Genomic DNA, 20,081 nt, shown 5'->3' on the forward strand with positions numbered 1-20,081 from the left:
TTTGTGCTGTTTTTCATCTATAGTTGCATTTGTTCAGCAGTAGGCCATGTTACTCCTTCAGTACACAGCCTTTCCAAACCACTGTGTGTATTTATATACTTTTCACTTAGCAGTTAGCTTAGTTACTTGTATGGGTTCACAGAAGAGTTAATATGCTAAAATTCTTGTAAGTAGTCCCCTATCAGTTGCAATGAACTGCAAAAAGTAATTGGCTGTTCTGCAATGTTCATTTGCCTTAAAGTTGCTCATACACCCAAGGGAAAGGTGCAGGAGTGGGTTCCCAGGGCAGGAGGCAGCCCATCCTTAAGCAGGAGTGATGCTGGGGGACAACTTCCAGGCAGCAACCTCTGCTCAAATATTTGTCCCAGAGAAGAGGCCAAGACCGAAGTGCCGTACAATGCTTGCTCCTGGGCTGTGGGGTTGTATGCAAACTTTGCTTGCCAAAGAGTGGTAAGAAACCTAAGTTGACAAACATGATCCAAGGCAGGCTAAAATTGTTACAGCTGAGTGGCAGGAGTTTCAGGGTGGATTATGAGAGGCCCCTCTACCCCTTGGTCTTGCAGCCAAAGGAATTTCAGTATAGCTGTATATAATGCAAGTATTTTGTTAGCAGTATGCTCTTGTGTATCAGTATTCTGACAACTTAAGACCATGATGGTTTTCCTTTCCTCATACAAGTTAATTCCTTGGGACTTTAGCAAAAATGCGTAAGAAATGTGTTCTTAGTACTAGTCAAAACAAACATCTATATATATAAAAGGTGGAATGCTGACAAGGAATGAATAGTTCTGTAACACTTTTTTTTTTCCTGAAAAAAAAGTTGCTCAAGAGTAATTCATGGCAAAGCTCAGTTTATTTAGTGACAGAACTGACTGTAACTTTATCCAACTAACACTAAATAAAAACAGCAGGATGTACAGATCAAATTCATTATGTACAGGAGTTCACTAGGAATACTTTATAAATGGACACTTTTCATGAGCTTTATTTTAAAAAATCTAATTAAATAATATCAACTGCATATTTGCAGTCTGACTTCAAATAGATTGCAGAAGGGTAGTAAGCATCTTAAATTAATAGTTTAAGAAGTATGAAGAAAAACTTAAGGCAACTTCACAAATACAGGAACAGCAAAGCTAAGAATAACACCCCCTACTTACCTCATGCCATTCTGTGAAAGTAAGGCATAGTATGTTAGAAAAGGAGTGTCAAAGCCTTCAGCTTTGATATTCCTGCTGGAGTTTTGTTTATGAAACCACCTTTTGTGGGTTTTTTTTTTTTTTTTTTTTTGGAGCAGCAGACCATAAAGTCAGGTACAGCTTTTTTACAGTAGGTAACAAGGCTCTTAAATTCAGATTCTCTCCTTTTTCTTCCATATATTGGGCAAATAAATAAATGCACCAAGGATTAAATTAAAGGTGCTGATAATATTGTTTTGCAAGGTAACACATTCAATATACAAATAATGTTCTAACACTATTTACAGCTATTTTTATTAAACATTTCCTCACTTTAGTAATACACAATTATTAGTAAGATACAAACATTGGAGTAAAATTTAAGGTTTACCTAGCAGTCTATTAAATCTTTTCCCATCATAATGGCAGTAAGAACTGTTAATTTACCTATGGTTTTTAATCTTAAGCAGGATGGCTATCTCCAGATACGTATCTATAAAAAAATTCTCAAGTACTACAGCTAGCAGTATTTCTCCTTTTCAAGTATTCATTTTATTTTTACTCCATTTGGTAGTTAGAAAAGAATACAATTGTAAAGAGCTGCAGAATGTATAAATAATGACACTGCTTCTCTGTGAAAAGACTTTGACCTTTGAAATAGTTGTCCACACATTAATTCAGACCCAAGGCAGGAACTCAAACTACCTATTGCTTAAAAAAAATTTTTTCCAACAACTTATCTACATACTTACAAAATATAAAGAGAACTGTCCATTTGGTAGCTTAGTAGGCAGATAATCAACTAGTTGAATAAGATGAAAGGTAGAAATACTAATTCAAATGAGCTGGTTATTTTGTCATGGATTTTGCTTAATATGTTGTTGGATGGATTTGCTTCACAGGTAGTACACAGCTATATGCACGTAACTTTATTTACAAAGTTTGCCCTGAAGATTACAGGCCTCTGGCTCCTTGGCTATCTTGCTGCAGTCAAAGTTAGAAAGCATTTGATAATACTATAGAGACTAAGAATAACTTAAGGAACACAGTTCTGATTGTTCATGTGGCTAGTGCATTAAATTATCTCCTGGCATGCATATTTCTTGCTTAAAGCAAACAAATCCCCACACCTCTTACAGACTAAAGCGTGCACTTTTCGTAGTATTAAAGCATAGGTATTTAAACTTGAGCCGAACATGGCATCGGTTAACGCTGGCTAGAAGGAAAACCTGTAAGAGTTTTTTCCATCAGTGTGTGGAACAATATACCAGGTAATTACCTTGCCTTGAAAGTATTGTTACAGCTGCAGTAACAAGGTCTTCTGGAGATTTTGCTAATTTTGAAGCAAATATAGTTTTTACCTGATACTAAGATTTTCATAGTTCTCAATCCTGATGCTTGTCCTATTTGGGATTTACTAGAGCTCCTCTGCTCCCTTTCAACAAGATACAATAAAATAAATTAGGATCTGATCATAACTAGTTGGATGTCTTTTATATATATAAATGCACAATTACCTTTTTAATTTGAAAGCTTCTACATTAGTGCAAAATTAGATGGAATCTACATCCATCATTATGTTGCCTGCTTTGGATATGTACAACAAAGCAGGCTATAGCTTCCTTTACACAACTGAACGTCATTGAATTAAATGTAATTGTGCATAGAGGATGAAGTATGAGCTCCTTACAAATAATAAGTAGTTTACTTGCATAAGTGGTTTCCCTATAATGGGCTGTCCTTCAGTGAGCTGAAGTTCACAGTCTGGCTCAGGGTACCACTTCTCAGACTTCAATGGACCCTTGCCCATTGCATCTTGGTGAACCTGCCACCTGCTGACCTGGAATTCAAATGACTTCTGCAAAACTGGAATTCACCAACTGTACGTGGTGCATCTACCCAAAGACAAAAGCCTCAGATTTTCTGTATATCACATGAAGTACACATTGCAGGAAGCATTCTACCATTACGTTGACTTGGGGAGTAAAAGGACAGAATCCAACACTGATAATTTGCTCACAAATTTGATGAAATGCACATAAAAACAAAAGTAAAAGAATGCTACCAATAGCTGTGCATTTCTAGGTTTTAGTGCAGTCTCTTTATACTTTTTTTTTTTTTTAATTTACAGCATGATACTTACTCCATGACACAGGAAACACTATTCTTCAGACATTTTAACTAGTCAGTTATGGCCAGTGCAGAAATCCTAGTCTTCAAAGCCTTGGTCCACACTGAAGCATCTTAGTTTTTTCCCTGTAATTTTTGGTGATATGTTTTGTAACCAAGAAATTCACTACAGGGGATTAACTGTTTGAAAACTGGTATCACTGTAAGCCTCAGATATCTAGTTAATACTTAGCTCATTACATGTCATAAGACCCCACTCATCTTGCTCTCTCTCATATACTATATTCACTCTGTTTCTGTAACATGGGCCACTTCTACTTCTACAGTTTCAATGGCTTGTGTAACTTCAGCCATTTTTTGTCCTTGCTGTTGTGCCAGTACATAATTCACCACCTGCATGATGCTTTGGTCAGAAAGAGTGGACACTGATGTACATTCCTCAGTAGCTGCAACTGCTTCGATTGCTTCAAGTGTCTCTCCTGTCACAACCACAGTCTCAATCTCCTCACCACCAACACTAATCTCAGTTTCTTGTTCCTGCACGTCTGCTGTTAAAATACTGATGGCATGCTCCACCTGTGTCCCCTGGTTATGAAACTGGAGAGTGTCCTTTTCCAGCATAATTTTGCAGGGTACATAGTCCCTATGAAACTTGGTCATATGCTTCCGTAGTGTCCGGGCATCTATGTAAGCTTCATTGCATACTGGACAGACATACGGCCGCTCTCCAGTATGCGTCCTCACGTGACGCTTCAATGAACGTGCGTCGGCCCAGGCTACCCCACACGTTAGACATTCAAATGGCTTCACACCTATTACCAAAGGGAAAATAAGCAAAAGACAACCATCAGTGTTTCTAGATCTGCATGAACGATGATGCAAAATGTCAGGAAAGACAACAGTATAAAAGAACAAAAGAAATATTACAGCTTTTTTCATATAAGAGAAAGATCTTGTTTACCATTTTTGTACTAAGTATAATGCAAGTGCAATACATTAAATAGGAAGATTTTCCACAAGTGCTCTGCCCCGTCTAGCTTGTTTCCTTTCAAAGACTTTTCTTTGCAAAATTCCTTTTCATTTCATGCAGTCTCTCACCTATCTTAAGTACATACAAGTTAACAAAATGCATATGACTTTTTGCTTGTTACGCCTTTCTGAAACCATGTTTTGTTGCTTAATAGTATTTGTCATTTACATTCCTAGTCACACTTTGTTTCTGTAAATCTTTGTATCCACCTCCCATCAAATCAACACTTATTCTATTCTTATAGCTTACAATGCCATCCACAGCTTTTTTTCTTCCTCCTCCATACCACATGCGTTTAAATACTACATGTTTGTATAATCTTATTCTCCCTTATAATGTTTGAGGAGTTCTGTGGCTTCTAATATTTAATGGGAGGTGGCAGTGGCAACAAGCACTATTTCAATACTGGCTTTTGCTCTGTAACAGTTGCTATAGATGTAGGCTAGGTACCCACTAGAGGAACTTTCTATTCAAGAAACAAACACAACATCTCTCTTTCAGTAGTCAGAAAGTGATTAGATTTACTCCTAACAGCTCTTTAAAATCAGAACTGCTTGGGAAAAGTGTTTCTTGCCCCAAAATAGAAGTTCACATATCCTTCCAATGCAGCTGGAACAACCAAATACTCAAAATCAGTATCATACTTCACATCTAAAGTAGAAATGCACATACCTATACATTTTTGTTTTCTAAAACATTTTCGTATCTTCCCCAAACATCATATAGTTTACTGCTTGTTATAAAGCAAAAAGCTGACAAACTTCCAGGCAGTGATCCTTTTTCTGAGTTTGAGCAAATCATTCTTTCATTTGAGGAATATTTTATTAGCCTTTTGAACTGGTGAACATTTTACTACACGCAATGCTTTGCTAGATACGTATCTTTTTATCACTTCTATAGAAGTTCCATAAAAAAGTGCTTCTTCTACTAAAGTACCAGAAAGGACAGATTGTCACTGTCCCTGTGGGTGCCTGCAGCATCCCAACAGCCATTTCTGGAAATCACTGGAAGCACATTAACACATCAGGACCAGCATAAAACTGTAACTGCAGAATCTGCAAGAACTTCCCTGTGGCTTGCATGACAGGATATACATAGACTCACAGAAAACCCACAAATCCCTTCCCTCCCTAGTGCTTTTAAGGGGTTACAGGGATGTCATGAGTGCTTGTTTTCTACACACCTTCATGATTGTTCATGTGTCTCCTGTATTCCCGGAGCTGTGTGAATTTTCTTCCACAATGCTCACAAACTCGTTCCAGATTTTGCTTTGCTCTTCCTTTTTTACCATGTGTGGCTTTCTTTACATGTCTTCTGTACAAAGCTTTCTCATAAAATTCTTTGCCACATATATTACACCTAGAATGTGTTAAATGAGAAACCTATTTGAAACCATTACACTATGCTTACCTTGCCCTTTTTAAACCAAAATGCATTTTAAGTAAAGTATGTAAAGTTTAATGGGAATGCTGTTTCTTTAAGTAAAGATGTTCAGTACTGACTCATGTGACAAGTAGTTCCATAATTAGAAATAATATTGTTGGGCTGTAAGAGCTGCGTTCTCGCTTATTCACATGTATAAAGCTTCTACTTACCATTCTAGAGAAATGAGCTCACAAAGCATTTCTAACTTTATCCTTTTAACATCTTCATATGCATTACTGCCAGAAATGTGCCAGTGGGCTACTGGTTTGACCACACTATTTGAAGTCATCCATCCATCATCAAGTAGTTAAGACCTCAGTCAAAGTCAGTCAGTTGCTACTTTAACTGTAGATTGCTCCAGACAGTTCCTTGTTGGGTAGTTTAGGGCTGTGGATCTATCACCTTACAGTACATTTCAGCTGCTAAGTGAATTTTCTCTTACCTGTAAGGGTCCGTGACAGAATGAGACTTTACGTGAGAATACCAGTCTTTCTTCCAACTGTAACATTTCCCACAGAACTGGCACTGAAATGGCTTCACACCTAAATGTTTATTCATATGCTGCCGAAGATCTCGAGCTTCATAGAAACTCTTTTCACACCTGTAAGAGTAAAGGTTGCAGCATCCCACATAAGAAAAGCATCTTTGTGGCCCCGATTTCAAAGGCACAGAAACCCTCTTCCTTATTGGTAACTAGAAGACTTCAAGAAGGTAAGAGCTACAGTGTCATCAATATTAATATAAAGCAAAAACTCTCTCTAAAACAGCAGCTTATCTGAAGGTCTGGAATATAACTCAAGGATCTCCAAACACTTTTTGTTTTGTCTTCTATAGATAACTTATATGAACTTACAAAGGCACTAACAGCTCTTTTTTTTCCCCATAACCATAGAGGATTAAATACTAATATAAAGATAACAGTGATTTGTAGTTTGTAACACTTAAGTGTGTTTCCTAGAAATTAAAAAACAAATTCAGGATCCTAAAAGAAAGCACCTGAAAGTAAGGTAATGTTCATTCTTTAGGTCAGGCAAATTCCTAAAGTTTTCCTTTATTTATACCTCACCATAGTATGATTTACATAAAACTACAGACCACTAACTCCCCTTTGTATGGAAACTACAGAGGTCAGTCTGCTCAAGAACATGCTTTCTCTCTTTGAGGGCTTTTGAGACAGCTTTGCCTCTCATCTGCCTCTCTTCCTCATGTAACACCATACACCACTGTGGATCGGTCACCTCCTGCAGCTGACCAACATCTTGGAATGGGGCAATATCAGAGTTCCTAATCCACAGTGAAATCTGAAAAGAAAAAAAAAGCTTCCACACTAGAACAAAGCTTTAACGTTACATTTTCCAATAAATGGGGATTCTGGAACGGTAGAAAAAGAAAAAAGCCATCTTCACTTTTGAGAAAGAAAACAGGTGATGGTCCCTGAGCCACCCAAACACTCCACCTTCTTTCTCTAGAGTTGAAAAAAACAACAGCTCCAGCTTACATGGGGGCTCTCGGGGATCCCAGGTCTCCAGATCCACGTCACAAAGCATCACAAAGACCCCCGAGGGCCTTGAATAGAGTTGGCACTTGGTGCTCTCAAGGACTGCATATTTGGAAACCACTAAAGTAGTATATATTTCTGAAGTTAAAAAGAAAAAAAAAAAAAGCCCACCACCCTCTGACATTCTTACACACTACTGTGATTTAATCTAATACCTACTTCTCTGGAAATTTTTCCAATTACATTTTAGGAAAATAACTCATATTAAGTCTTGCTTAACTGAGTCAGAAGCTCAAATAAAGTCTGGCTGGGAGCTTTACATACCAAGCCAATGAACTAGAAAACTGAAGTCTGCTAATACCTTAGTGAAGCTTTCTAAACCATTTGTGACAACATGAATTATATTCTTAGTAGACATCTTCACCGTAGAAGAAACAAGCATTGTGTCTGTCCTGAAGGAGTTGGGGAATCAAAATATCTTCTCAGTCAAGGTGATCTATTGCATCCATGACTATTGCCTTGAATAAAAAATTTTTTTTAATATATATTTGTCCTTCAAAACCAAAATTGCCTTTCCTAATGTTTCATTAACCAGTTCTGGCCCTATCGGACTTTATTAGCTCCCTTTTTGTATTTGAGATCTGTATTTTTATCACCATAAGGCACTAAATAAAAAAAAAAAAACAGATAAAATTGAAGTGAGCTTTCTACAGTTAGAAAATACTCTTTATACTAACACACAGTAGCACTACTACAGATGCTTTAAAAAATACTTCAGATGTAGTTTTTCATTAATACCCTAAGTTGTATACAGGCCATCATATAAATTGTATAACCCCATTTAATACCAGAAAGAGTTTTTCAGAGACATCATTGACAGTTTGGAAATTTTTGCTTTTGCAAGTTAATTGAAAGGTTCTCCTTATAATCTGCTTGGTCATGGGAAAATTATCAATGATTTGCTAACACCTTAAGAGATGCACTCTTCCAATTACAGAGTTTCTGTTAAACTACATTCAGTAATGCAAAGATATTTAGGTGATCGTAAATTCTATAATCTAGTAACTGCAATAGTCAGTGAGTCTTAATTTATGATGCTCCTGCAGAGCTGTTTGCTAAACACAGGGTAAACTGCAGCACATGCAAGTACAGTACATTGTAGATTGTATAGGAAATTTTCATATGCAACTGAAATTAACTATCATAGTAAATGAGGGCAAGAACAGGCTGAAAGCCCTTCCCCTGTGACAAGCTTACCACACTCTATCTGTCCTACAAAGGAGTTTTAAGGCTGTATGTAGCTATTGATTACAGCTACAAGGGCAAACATGCTCATTAGGAAATAACTATATGAAAAGCAGAACTAGATAACAATTAAAAATTAAGCTTTTCCTCTGTAGTGCATGAATTTAAAAAAGTGCATTTTTGACTCTAATGCTTTTAAATTTATATTCCAGACAACTGAACAGTCTTGTGCTACAGCAACAAGCTATTTTTAAAAGATCATGAGTGTTAAAAACAAAAGCAAAACACCACCAACAAACTTACTGAGTACATTGATATCCACGAACTTCAGGCTTTGGCTGATGTTTCTTTATGTGTTTACTGAGTCCTGATGCCCTGTGGAAAGATTTTCCGCAGATGGAGCAGAGATACTTGGATTCTCCTGGCAAAAACAAAACCAAATGCATTACAAAGCCAGGCCTTCATCTCTCTGGAGTGCTTTGTAAGAGTATTTTCCTCTCACATAATTTATCCGAAGTAGTCAGAGCAGTGCCAGAAAGGAAAGTAGGCTTAATTACACAGAGATGGAATTTTGAAGTGTATTTTGCATATCCCAATGTAATAATACACAGAGGGCAAAGTAACAATTCTAAATGACTTTACTGAATGTTTCTAAACATAGGGCACAACATCATAGCTACTAATTAGTCATAATAAGTCAACAGGCTAAAAAAAAAAGCCTTCTCATTAAAAAATTGATTGCCTGTGTTCATATAATATGCAGCTCCTCCAGTAATGCTTGCATTATTTGTGGATGATTTAGGCCCTCAATCTGTGGAACAACATGTCAAAAGAAAAGCTTTCAGCTCCAATCCATCAATTTAGGAGTGCTGAGTACTTATATAAATTCCTCCATTTCTGCAACAAATTGTTTTAAGAAAAAGTGTCTCTTATTTTTGATTCTGCCCAACTCAGGAAACAAGAAACACGAACAACTTCAGCATGTTACAATATATTTTAAAACTCTGTTCATATTAAATTACTATATTGCCATCTTTCACATTCTAAGATGCTTCAAGATATCAGCTTTTCTAAAGTTTCAATATTCTGTTTTCATAAAACAATTTTTATAGAAGTCCTGCATTTCTCACTTAAAAGGACAGCTTTCAAAGTGCCATCTTACCATGAGAGTTTCAAAGAAAGAAAAAGATTTACTACTCCTTTGAAATGAAGAGAGCTTTCATTGAAAACTCTTACAGTTTCCAGATCATAGAGTCCAGTGAGAATGGAACACGCTCAGAACTTTAAGAGGATAGCTCACAGTTATATCATTGTTGTGATATATATTATAGAAATATTATATTTAGAAATAGGAATAAAAACTAAAGTAGAACTCTTGTCTTTTTTTTTTTAAAAAAAGCTTTTATTCGAGTAATTTAGAATAGCTATGTAGTTATATACTAGTTTTCTTGTTTTACAAAAGCTTTATTAATACAGCAAGTCTTACAAAACATGAGGAGATTCTTAAAGAGATTTAACTTAGCAAGTTTTCCTCTGAAAGGATAAGCTCTAACTCTAGGTGCTCCAAACCATTCCAGCCTGTTGCCTATCTTTGGTAGGTTGACAAGATATAGGCATAAATAAATAAATAAAAACACAGGAGCAGACTCAACCATGACTCCCTCCATGTTCTTGCACAGAATATTTAAATATTAACCTTAAGCTATGGTAAAATAAGCCCAAAAAGAAATGTAAAATGACTGCTTACACCTATCTCAAATGTTTGGCCAGGAGGACAGAAAGGAGAAACTACTACTTTTCAGTTCCTCTGAAACTAAAGAACAATGTTGAAGATCACTAGCATACAAAAGCAGTCCAAGGTAAAAGGTTCTTCTTTCTCATCACATACCTGTATGAATGCTCATATGTTCCTGCAGACTTCTTTTTGTGACAAAGGACTTTTCACACAAGTCACACTTGAACTGTTTCTGTACTTCATGGAGAGCTAAGTGCATTTTTAATCCATGCTTATACGTAAAAGTTTTTCCACAAACCTAAAAATTCCAAATTCAGCGGAGTAAGACAAACAAAACCCAGTATGTAATAGGTTTTCAAAGCAAAAACGTTAGTTTAACTTCAAACACAACAATCCCCCCTGTATTTCCTGGGAACCTGGATGATCAAGCCTGTGATTTCTCACCAGTGGTGAAACTGGTTTGTTAAAAAACAACACTCAAGGCAAGACATTTTATAGAGGTAGGAATATTAATTTCATAATCCAACTTCACTCTAATTCTTTCTCATTCTTGGACTATAAAAGCTTTGATCAGAAAGACCACAGTAATTTTCCCCACTCTGAAGTGACCTAAACTAACCTAAAGTTTCAGATAGAGAGTAACTACTAGATTATCAGAATATCAGGAAAACAAAGAATTTTGATTACAGAGTAAAAGGACTTTTTCTCTTTACCTTGCATGCATGTGGTTTTACACCTGTATGTTTGAGCATATGTATTCTGAGGGAATAAAGCTTAGGTAGAGTTCTCCCACATATATCACATATAAATTCCCGTTTAATTCTCCCTTTCACTGAAGACATGCCTGTCTCTTCTACACTAGCAGTTGCAGCATTCACCTCAGTCTTCCGTGTGTGTCGGACAAGATGGGCTCGTAGAGAGGCCCCATACTGGAATTCTTTTTTACACAACTAGGAAAGAAAATATAGAACTTTACTTAATATTTAATGCTTTAAAATTATGTCAAGAAAGGTAATTAAAGGTTTTAAGTATAGTAATGTAATTAGCTAAGTCTATAATCTGACTCCAAAAGGCGTTATATCTCAGGTTAATAATTAAGTGTTGAATTTTATAGCTACTGACAGAACCACCGATCACCCAATAAGGCTAACTTCCAGACTAATCTAAATACAGTTGCAAATTTACCAGTGAGATTAAAAGCAAAGCCCACCGCTAGCACTATCTTAAGCGGCATGCACGCTCCCATGTCACGTGCTGCTGTCAGGCCACATGGCCACACTGCCTTTTACCTTACCCTATTCAGATCAGTGCTGCATCTGTCTCTGAAATCCATAAGAAAAATAAATGCACATGCTAACAGAAGCAAGCAAATAATTACTGATGGAATTAATGAATGAATTTTCAGAAAGAGAGAGACTGACAGACAAAAAACTTACTGGGCATTTATAATCTTTAGTTCTTTCATGTTTCAGTGTGTGCATTATAAGTGCATAGCGCCGCTGGAATACCATTCCACACTCGGAGCATTTGTGCTGAGCTTCTGCCTCATTATTTTCTGTGGTCTCTCTTTTTGGCTGTTTCATTTTTTTCCCTCTTTGTACCAGTTTCATGGCAACCTAAATTGGAAAAAGTAACACTTGAATGAATTTTGTAATGAACTTTATTACGCTGTATTTCATACCTTCTCTGAAAATTAGTACTAAAGGTTGATGTTTTTGAGTAACTATCATACTACCTAATTTTGCTTAGCTTACTCAGTTGCTAGAAAGTTATGCCCCTTCAGTTCATTGCAAAACTACAGATCTCATGGCAGTGAAAAAACAGTCCTGTTTTAAAACCATAAACTGGATATATATAGGCAGACAACGTATTAATTCAGAGACAGCTAACTCTTCAGCCCAGAGTAACTGGTTAAGTGAGAAAACCCAAGTTCTTCCAGTCACAATTTCTATCAAACGCTTCCAACCGTTTCCTTCATTCCAACTTCCCTTTTCAGGATTTGTATTTGCTTCGCTTCAAAAGTCATCAGATAAAACAAGTAGCCTAACTCATTCTTATCAGTCAGCAAGGACAAACTCAGCTATCAACAATGTGTAAAAAAAAAAAAAAAAAATTACAATATTTACACAAAGTTGTTCTCAGTTAAGAGCATTCCAGCTTTACTAATGGTTTTTGTCAGGCAATATTGGCAGTGATACCTGCAGCTAGTAATCTCATTTTCTATGTACAAATTTGCCGTCAAGTTCTTTAAAAGCCAAATTTTAAGTGATCGTGCTGAAATTTCCTACATCAGGTGTTTCTCCTCCATGTTTCTGAGAATAAGGCAAGGGAAAAAGTACATTGCATCCCATTTCTCCTCCCCATTCCCACAAGATTTAACAGCTTTTGAAAACATGGTAGCCCTTCCACATCTCATACAACCAAACTGAAATTTGACACAGGGCTGACATTTTCAGTTTTTTTTTAATTTTGCTGTTGCTCTGGATGTTCATGCAAACTTGGCCAAATTGTAAAGCCACAAAAATCATTTTGTTCAGTAGATGATAAATACAAGCTTGGAAAATATTCCATTCATACAGAGCATGCTGCTTTCCTAACATCTCTATGCCAACTGCAATCACTGTAATTCAAAAACCAGCAAAATTTTTCATGTTTTTTCCTTCTTGTTCTTCCAGTATCAAAACTGGGAACCCAGGGAGGAGCATCTCCCTGCTCCCAAAGCTTCTATTACATCCAGTGCCATGGGGGGTGGAGGGAAGCATGAGGCAAAAATGCAAAAAGCTATGAAGTGAGTGAAGACAGGCTGGGGGAAACAGAAACCTATTCCTAATTCCAGTTCTGAGCAATTATCTAAACCAACATTTCTTCCATGGGTGGCCACTGTCTGTATTCCTTCCTTATCAAGGGGTCAGATTTACAAACTTCAAAATAAGTTAACAGGAGCTGTTCCTGAAGGTAAGAGATCCCTCTGCTCCCAAAACAGAACAAAAACCTGTCATTCTCCAACCATCATAAATTGAGTGCTCAGATATTTTGATTGTGTGAATGTCTGGGCTTCAGTTGTCCATCTGTAAAAGGAGATTAATGCTATAATTTCGATCTGCAAGGGTGTTAGAAAGACAACAAATCAAGCATTGAGTGTGGAACTGGTCCTTCTAGTATGAAAACATCTCATAGAACACCTCTAGAAATTAACAGTTCTTTGTAAGATTTAGAGGATGTGGAATGAATGTGTACAATGTGACATGAATGTGACAAGAACAAATGAACTACTCCTCAGTGGGGTGAATGCTACCTGTCCCTAAGCAACAAGAGGCAAGACTCCTGAAGGGCAAAGAGTGAGAAGACAGTTTCATAATAGATGTACTAAAATTTGTTCAATTACTAAACATTTGCCATTTGTGAGAGCTTGACTTTTAAATATCAGTGCTCTTTGAACTTTTTTTGTTTTTCCTTAAACTAACTAACCCCAACCTGGGGTTGCAGTAGGAATGGATTACTATGGCTTATGACTACATCTTAAGAGAGGAACAGCCTCAACAAACGTAGGGCCTCATTTCTGTAATGGACAAATATATTTACATATTTGCCTGTTATTGATACAGTCACATACTAGCTAAGAATTAAATTCCCAAATCATAGGAATTTTAGGGAGCAGATACACCTTCTGTCCTACCATAAAAAGCTACAAAGAAGATACTCAAACTAAGCTAACAATACTGATCATTCTAAAGATCTCCAAGCTGGAAGGAATTTTGCTGTCAATTTATTTTACACAACTGTCTTATCTCAGAATTTACTCTTCTTTAAGAAAAAAGAAATTGCCAGACTTTGTGTGGAAGTAGAAAACCATCTTTTCAGATTGGTCTAAGAACATGGGACAATTTAACTGACAACAGACCTAAACAGAGATAGGATACCTGCTGTATTGCAGATTTGGGATTCGTCTTTCTACTTTGCAGTTTTCTTTCAATTCCCTTATGCAATCTGATGTATCCACCTTCACTAACAGAACGCTGGCGAAGCTTGCTTTTGTATGTATCATCTTGGCTGGAAGCTATGTTTTCCAGCTGTGAAACAGAAACGCTCTGTTCTTTGCTTTGCCTGCCATGATTTCGCTTGAGTATTTCTGAGGAGTCTTCAGAGGCAGTCTCTGCATTTGCTGTATTGCTTTCATTCTGATCTGTGTCAGTTTTTGTCTGACTTTGCACGTCCATGGCTTCCACAACTGACAGCTCAGCCTGTACAACAGACACGGTGCTATTTGACATGCACTCCACCAGCTGCATTTTGACATGATTTCCAGTTGCGTCACACTGTTCTACAGGCTTTAAAAGATCATCAGTGGCGGCCTCCGCAGGCCCTGGGGGCAGGAGGTCAGCCTGGGCTGCTGCTGCCTCCTCCTCTGGCTCAGCAGAGGAAGGAGCACCATTCTCAGCTGCTGCCGCTTCACTGGCTGACAGCTCTGCTGGCACAGGCTGCTCAGTACCGTCCACAGGCTGCATCTCAACTTCAGTCTGCCCTGCTAAATTTTGTGTTGACTCCACTGTATGAATATCTCCCTTTTGGTACACTGTAATTTGTTTCTCTTCCATCTGCTTGTGCACATTTTCACAGATTTCTAGGACTTCTGACATGAAAAGATGTCGGGCAAGCATGGCCACTTCTGCCATACTACAAAAGTCAAACGTTAATTCTGAAGTATAAGCAAATTCCAATAAAGGGAGAAAACTTGACTTGCAAAACCCTGTCAGGAATAAAACAAGAGATTAGAGCAAATACAGATGACCCCAGATGATACCAAAATATTCCATGCTGGGTACAACAGTTCACCTTTGATATGGTTGTCTGAAATTTAGAGTGAAACACACTTGCAGATACCACTGAAGTCCCTGCACTGGGTCTCAATTGATTATCATTTATACAAAAGCACCCTCCTGCTGTATTTTTCCCATAGAGTCGAACTCTGACAACTTTTTCAGTAAGTAAGTACAACCGAGGTATTTTCGCACTAGAATTCTCTGGAAGAATGTTTCAAGATGCTAAGAGGGCCACAATATTCTTGAAGCGGGTTAACCCTAATTCAACCAATGTCTTTTTGGACTGGCTACATTGCAAAAAGTAGTGAAGACTTAAGTAATTGATATGACAAAGAGATAAGACAATAAAGTGGTTAATGAAAAAAAGACATAGAGATATAAATGCTTAAAAATAAACACATGGTGTAATTTTCCAGAAGTCCTCCAATCATTAATATTTAATTTTGGGGAACTTCTGGAGCATCATGCCGGAAATCCATTGTTCATGAATGTCTATTGTTCAAGCAAAGACAGACACAGGTAGGGAACTAGTGAGGAAGCAAAGAAAAAGACATATCTACAATACTCTCCATCACTAACAAGCTATTTTTGGAACATTTATTTTAAGAATGTTTCCTATCTTTAAGGTATCAGAAGTGCTGAGAAATAAGCAGAGATATCTATAGTACTGTTTTACAGACATAGGAGACAATTAGTGTTTGCTCAGCAAAACAGCTCCTAGAAAAGCTAGTGAATATCCCTTCTTGATTTATTCCAGCGTTTGATTACGTTCCCTGTTTTTTGATGTCTGTGACTAATACAAGGAAAACACCTAAACAAGCTAAAAAAATCAATCCAAAGCTTCCCAGGAATTATGAGATGAAATCCCATAGGGAGATCAGATTATGCAAAACCAGAGTGATCATTTTAGCATTAAAATCAACACAAAATATTTCTAGATTTAAAGGAAAAAAAAAAAAGCAAGATAAGTGTTTGATCTTCTTGAACATGCAAAAGAAGCGGCATCAAATGCTGTAGACCTTACTTAAGATACTACAATTTCTATCTTTGGAACCCACAACAATTCACCTGACAGATCCACTACAGCTTCATGACTAGAGACAGCTCCCTTTTCAATGAAGAGCTCTCGGAAGTACTCGCTGTTGGCTGCCAAGACAGATTTGTGAGCTTTGTACTCCTCTCCTTCAATCAGCAGAGTCACATCACAGAACTGATTGGAAAGCCTCTGCTGATTCAGTTGGTTTAAGACTGACAGACAATGTTTGGAAGATGACTGCTTCACAAGGCCCTTACTGTCAACCTGTCATAAACAACATTATGAAAACTTCGTTACATTTAGACTGTGCCTTTTTAAGCATTTACACTGAAACATAGAAAAGGATTATTTTCTGCAACCATAAAATCAGTTCAAGTCAATTTAATAAATTTTACTTTAATTTTATTATTGTTCTCTTTCTTTAAATGTTTCAAGTCTCCCCCACCCTCCTATCACACAGTTAAAGCAGACAACTGGAAAAATGGGAAGATGCAGATATTCAAACAATTCTTTGATTGTATTTTTCAATGCTACGGTCTGAAAAAAATTCTAGATTCAGAAGTCTATACATGCTTATGGACTCCCTGTTACTATCATCGAGAATTGATTATACAAATATAAGCATTAGTTATTAAAGATCAGATACAGATTCCATGAGAATCTTGTATGTGATGTATTACTACAAACATTTTTGGAATTCATTTTCCCTTGAGTACTATATGCATAAATAAAGGGAAGTGTAATTTTTGACATGCTATAATTAACTTCATGTCATATATACCAGTTACATCTGTTTCTACAAACCCAATATATTTGGCAAAATTTATGCTGTCTTCTTATTGCAAGATTAGCACCAGAATGGAAAATAAGTATGTCACTAAGACTGCGTTAACAAACATCTTAAATACATTCAGATATAAACGATGTTACTTACAAATACAAGCTCATGCTTTGCTATTGGCTTCTTCTTCACAGACTTTGGAAATGTAGCTGGGATTGATGCCGTATTACTCAATTCCTCATCTGTTTCATTACTGTCTTCATGAGATTTTGCATCCAGTCCTAGTTCTTCCAGCATTTCAGAAGGATCTGACAGAGATCTAGAGCGATCTAGCTTTTCCTGGCACTTACTGCATTCTTTAATGTAATCTTTAACTTGCTTAAGAATACCTAAGAAAAAATGAATGGAGCTTGATTAGACTTCTAACTTTCATTCAATTTACTTTAAAGATATAACTAAGTATGTAATTGCTTAGCAAAAACATATTACAAACTTATTAAGAAAAATAAAGTCAGCCATCTACACTTTGATTCTCTGACTTCTTTTTATTAAACCTGCCCCTCTATCATTCTACTGCATGTGAATGCTATTACTGTAATCCACAGTTAATTTGGGATACAAACATTTAAGATCATTAGATCAAGCAAACCATCCTAGAAAGATTTTAAGGATATCAAAAAAAAAAATTCGTATTTACACATTTGCCTTAAGAATCTTAATACATCACAAACTGTAACACTCATCTTGCACTTAGCTCCATGGAAGTGGATCTCAGAGCTCATCCTCACTGAAGAGGACAAGAATTGGAAGGCTCACGTAAAGGCAGTTGCAAAATTGTGACAGTGGTATATGCAGTGACACTCATACCCACTGCTAACACTGATTTAAGTCAATTGCTTATGATTTGGAAAATTAAAGAAACATCCTTTCCCCCTAGTGCTTTAACAGGTGTACCTAAATAATTTCAGGCACTCAACAGTTCCCAAGTCTAGGATCCTCTTATAGATACCAAGGCATTTTCAGTGTATGACTCAAATTCATTCATTTCACCAGGACACCATAAAAGCATATATGCTGACAGCTTTGCCTCAACACTTCAAAAACCTACCACAGCTCAAAAACTCAGGTGACATGGAGTTAGGGTTGCACTGCTTGCACCTTTCCAGAACATGACATGCTCTATCACTGTATACATACCTCTATGAGAGCCAGGAAATCACAGACTTCAGACATGTTCCAACCCAAGATATTCACGCCCCTTTGAAACATTTTTAAATTTCTTTGATTTCAGCTGCAACCAGGACTAGTTCTGAGGCCATAAGGTATGGACTCCTATCTGCAGATCTAATACCCTTCTTGAGCCTAGCCCAGTTTCCCAGTTACAGAGTATCCAGATGCAACAGACCGGCATCCATCTAGGGAGGGTGACTAGGCCAAAGCTGCTGTCCACTAGCAGCAGACAGGGATTGTCATGGCAGGGGAAACCAGAGTTCTCAAGGAGACATAGCAAAGAAATTAAACAGTTGAACTGAAAGCAGAGAATATTCTATTATTCTCAGTGCTGGAGAAATATAAGGGAAACACAAGGCATAAGCAGAAGAGAAGACAGGTGATGCAAATAAGGACAACTAATAAGCTTAAAAGATACAGACTAGAGAACGTCTTAGTCTGACAAACAGAAGGCAAATTGAACTCCACTACTGGGTAAGGAAGTTTGAAGTAAAGGATGACAGTAGATGCTAGAGCAGTCTAATACTCAGCACACAATGAGAGCCCAGGTGGAGGCAAGGTGAACATAATCCAAAATACATGTATCAACTTTGAGCCACCAACCCCTTTTCCACACTAAAGTTCTTCAAATCAATGAGACCTGGCCTGGAAGCATGGGCTGCAGCTAGAGCAAAACCACTAAATTTTAAGACCGGAAAAACTAAAGCTGAAATGACAGATTTGCTGACTGCTGGCTGAAAAAAGCAGAACAAGAGAAGCAGTATCAACAGAAACTGGTCCCCAGGCAACTGAAAAGCCAGAAACTTGTTTAATGGATACATAATACTTAAAGTAGAACGTCAAATCCAAAGGGAACACAGGTGTCAAGTTATTGGCTCAGCCTAAGGAATGCCGCGACTGGGGAGTATCGATGCTTAATTCACTCTTGTTTCCAACTCCTGCGACATCACTCAGGCCGCAACAGACTATTAGTTCTGTGTTTTCAGTGTCTTATTGGAGGAAAGGGAAAAATGTAAGGATGAGGGCAAAGAACATGAACAATTAGTGATGGATCTGCTGCTCATAAGGGGAGTAAAATCCATGAGTTAGCTAAAAGAAAAAAAAAAAAAAGTATTACCAGGTCAAAGGCTGAAGTAGATCAAGTGGAATGGATTACCGCTCCCTACTAAATGTGAAAGTTGAGAAATCTCTACCTTAAGCGGTCTATATTGGACTGGGGCAGCGAGGCTCTGCGATTCCACGTCCTCAGAGCACCCCTACCGATTTAAGGAGCCACAAGAAAACCTGCCGACAAGCAGGTGACGAGCCCCGCAGGGCCCGGTCTGAACAAGTGACCGCAGATGCAGCAGTTTTGTGATGGAGGGTTTAAAGCAGCGGCTCTACCGCAGTATGTACCCGTCGCTTTCCCCGGGACCGCGCAGATGCCGTTGCCCCTGGGGCAGCGCGCAGGCCCCCGGGCCGCCCCCTCCCCCCCCTCGGGGCCACCCCTCAGGGCGGCTCCCCCGCGCGCCGCCCCCTCTCCCCCCCCCCCGGCGCGCGCGGGGCGCCCAACGGCCGTAACGGTCGCGCCGGGCGGGCGGCTCACCTCGCCACCAGTACTTCTGCGAGAGCCCCTGCCAGGTCTGCAGGCGGGTGCGGTGGGCGCCGTCGGGCGCCAGGTGGGCGGCGCGGATGAGGCGGGCGCGGCGCTCGGCCTGCAGCACCACCTCGAGCTCGGCGAAGCGCTGCTGGTCCCGCTGCCGCCGCTGATAGTAGAGGGTGCCGCCGCGCACTATGTAGCAGGCGGCCGCCTTGCGGATCTTCCGCTTGGCGTTGCCCTCCGTGCCCGGCGCGTAGGGCTCCCGCTCGTTGGTCAGGTAGCGCAGGATGGCCAGGTAGCTCTCCTCGCTGGACATGGCGGGGCGAGGTGCAGCAGGGAGGGGGGGGGGGGGAGCCGGCCCCGGCGGCGGGGGAGCTCTGGGGAAGGGGCTGCC

The 20,081-nt window shown here is 38.5% G+C and overlaps 1 protein-coding gene across 1 annotated transcript; it reads right to left on the reverse strand.

Moving 5' to 3' along the window:
• Window positions 1–834: 834 nt before the first annotated feature.
• Window positions 835–20,041, reverse strand: ZBTB11 (zinc finger and BTB domain containing 11). The gene is made up of 11 exons (XM_026112277.2): window positions 19,694–20,041; window positions 17,032–17,267; window positions 16,130–16,361; window positions 14,162–14,988; window positions 11,678–11,857; window positions 10,955–11,191; window positions 10,395–10,539; window positions 8,810–8,927; window positions 6,206–6,364; window positions 5,522–5,697; window positions 835–4,120 (listed from the first exon to the last, which is right to left on the reverse strand). The coding sequence occupies exons 1-11, from the start codon at window positions 20,001–20,003 to the stop codon at window positions 3,594–3,596; spliced, it is 3,147 nt and encodes a 1,048-aa protein (XP_025968062.1). The 5' UTR covers window positions 20,004–20,041; the 3' UTR covers window positions 835–3,593.
• Window positions 20,042–20,081: the final 40 nt, after the last annotated feature.

Source organism: Dromaius novaehollandiae, chromosome 1 (genome assembly GCF_036370855.1).
Source record: "Dromaius novaehollandiae isolate bDroNov1 chromosome 1, bDroNov1.hap1, whole genome shotgun sequence".
Lineage (NCBI taxonomy): Eukaryota > Metazoa > Chordata > Aves > Casuariiformes > Dromaiidae > Dromaius > Dromaius novaehollandiae.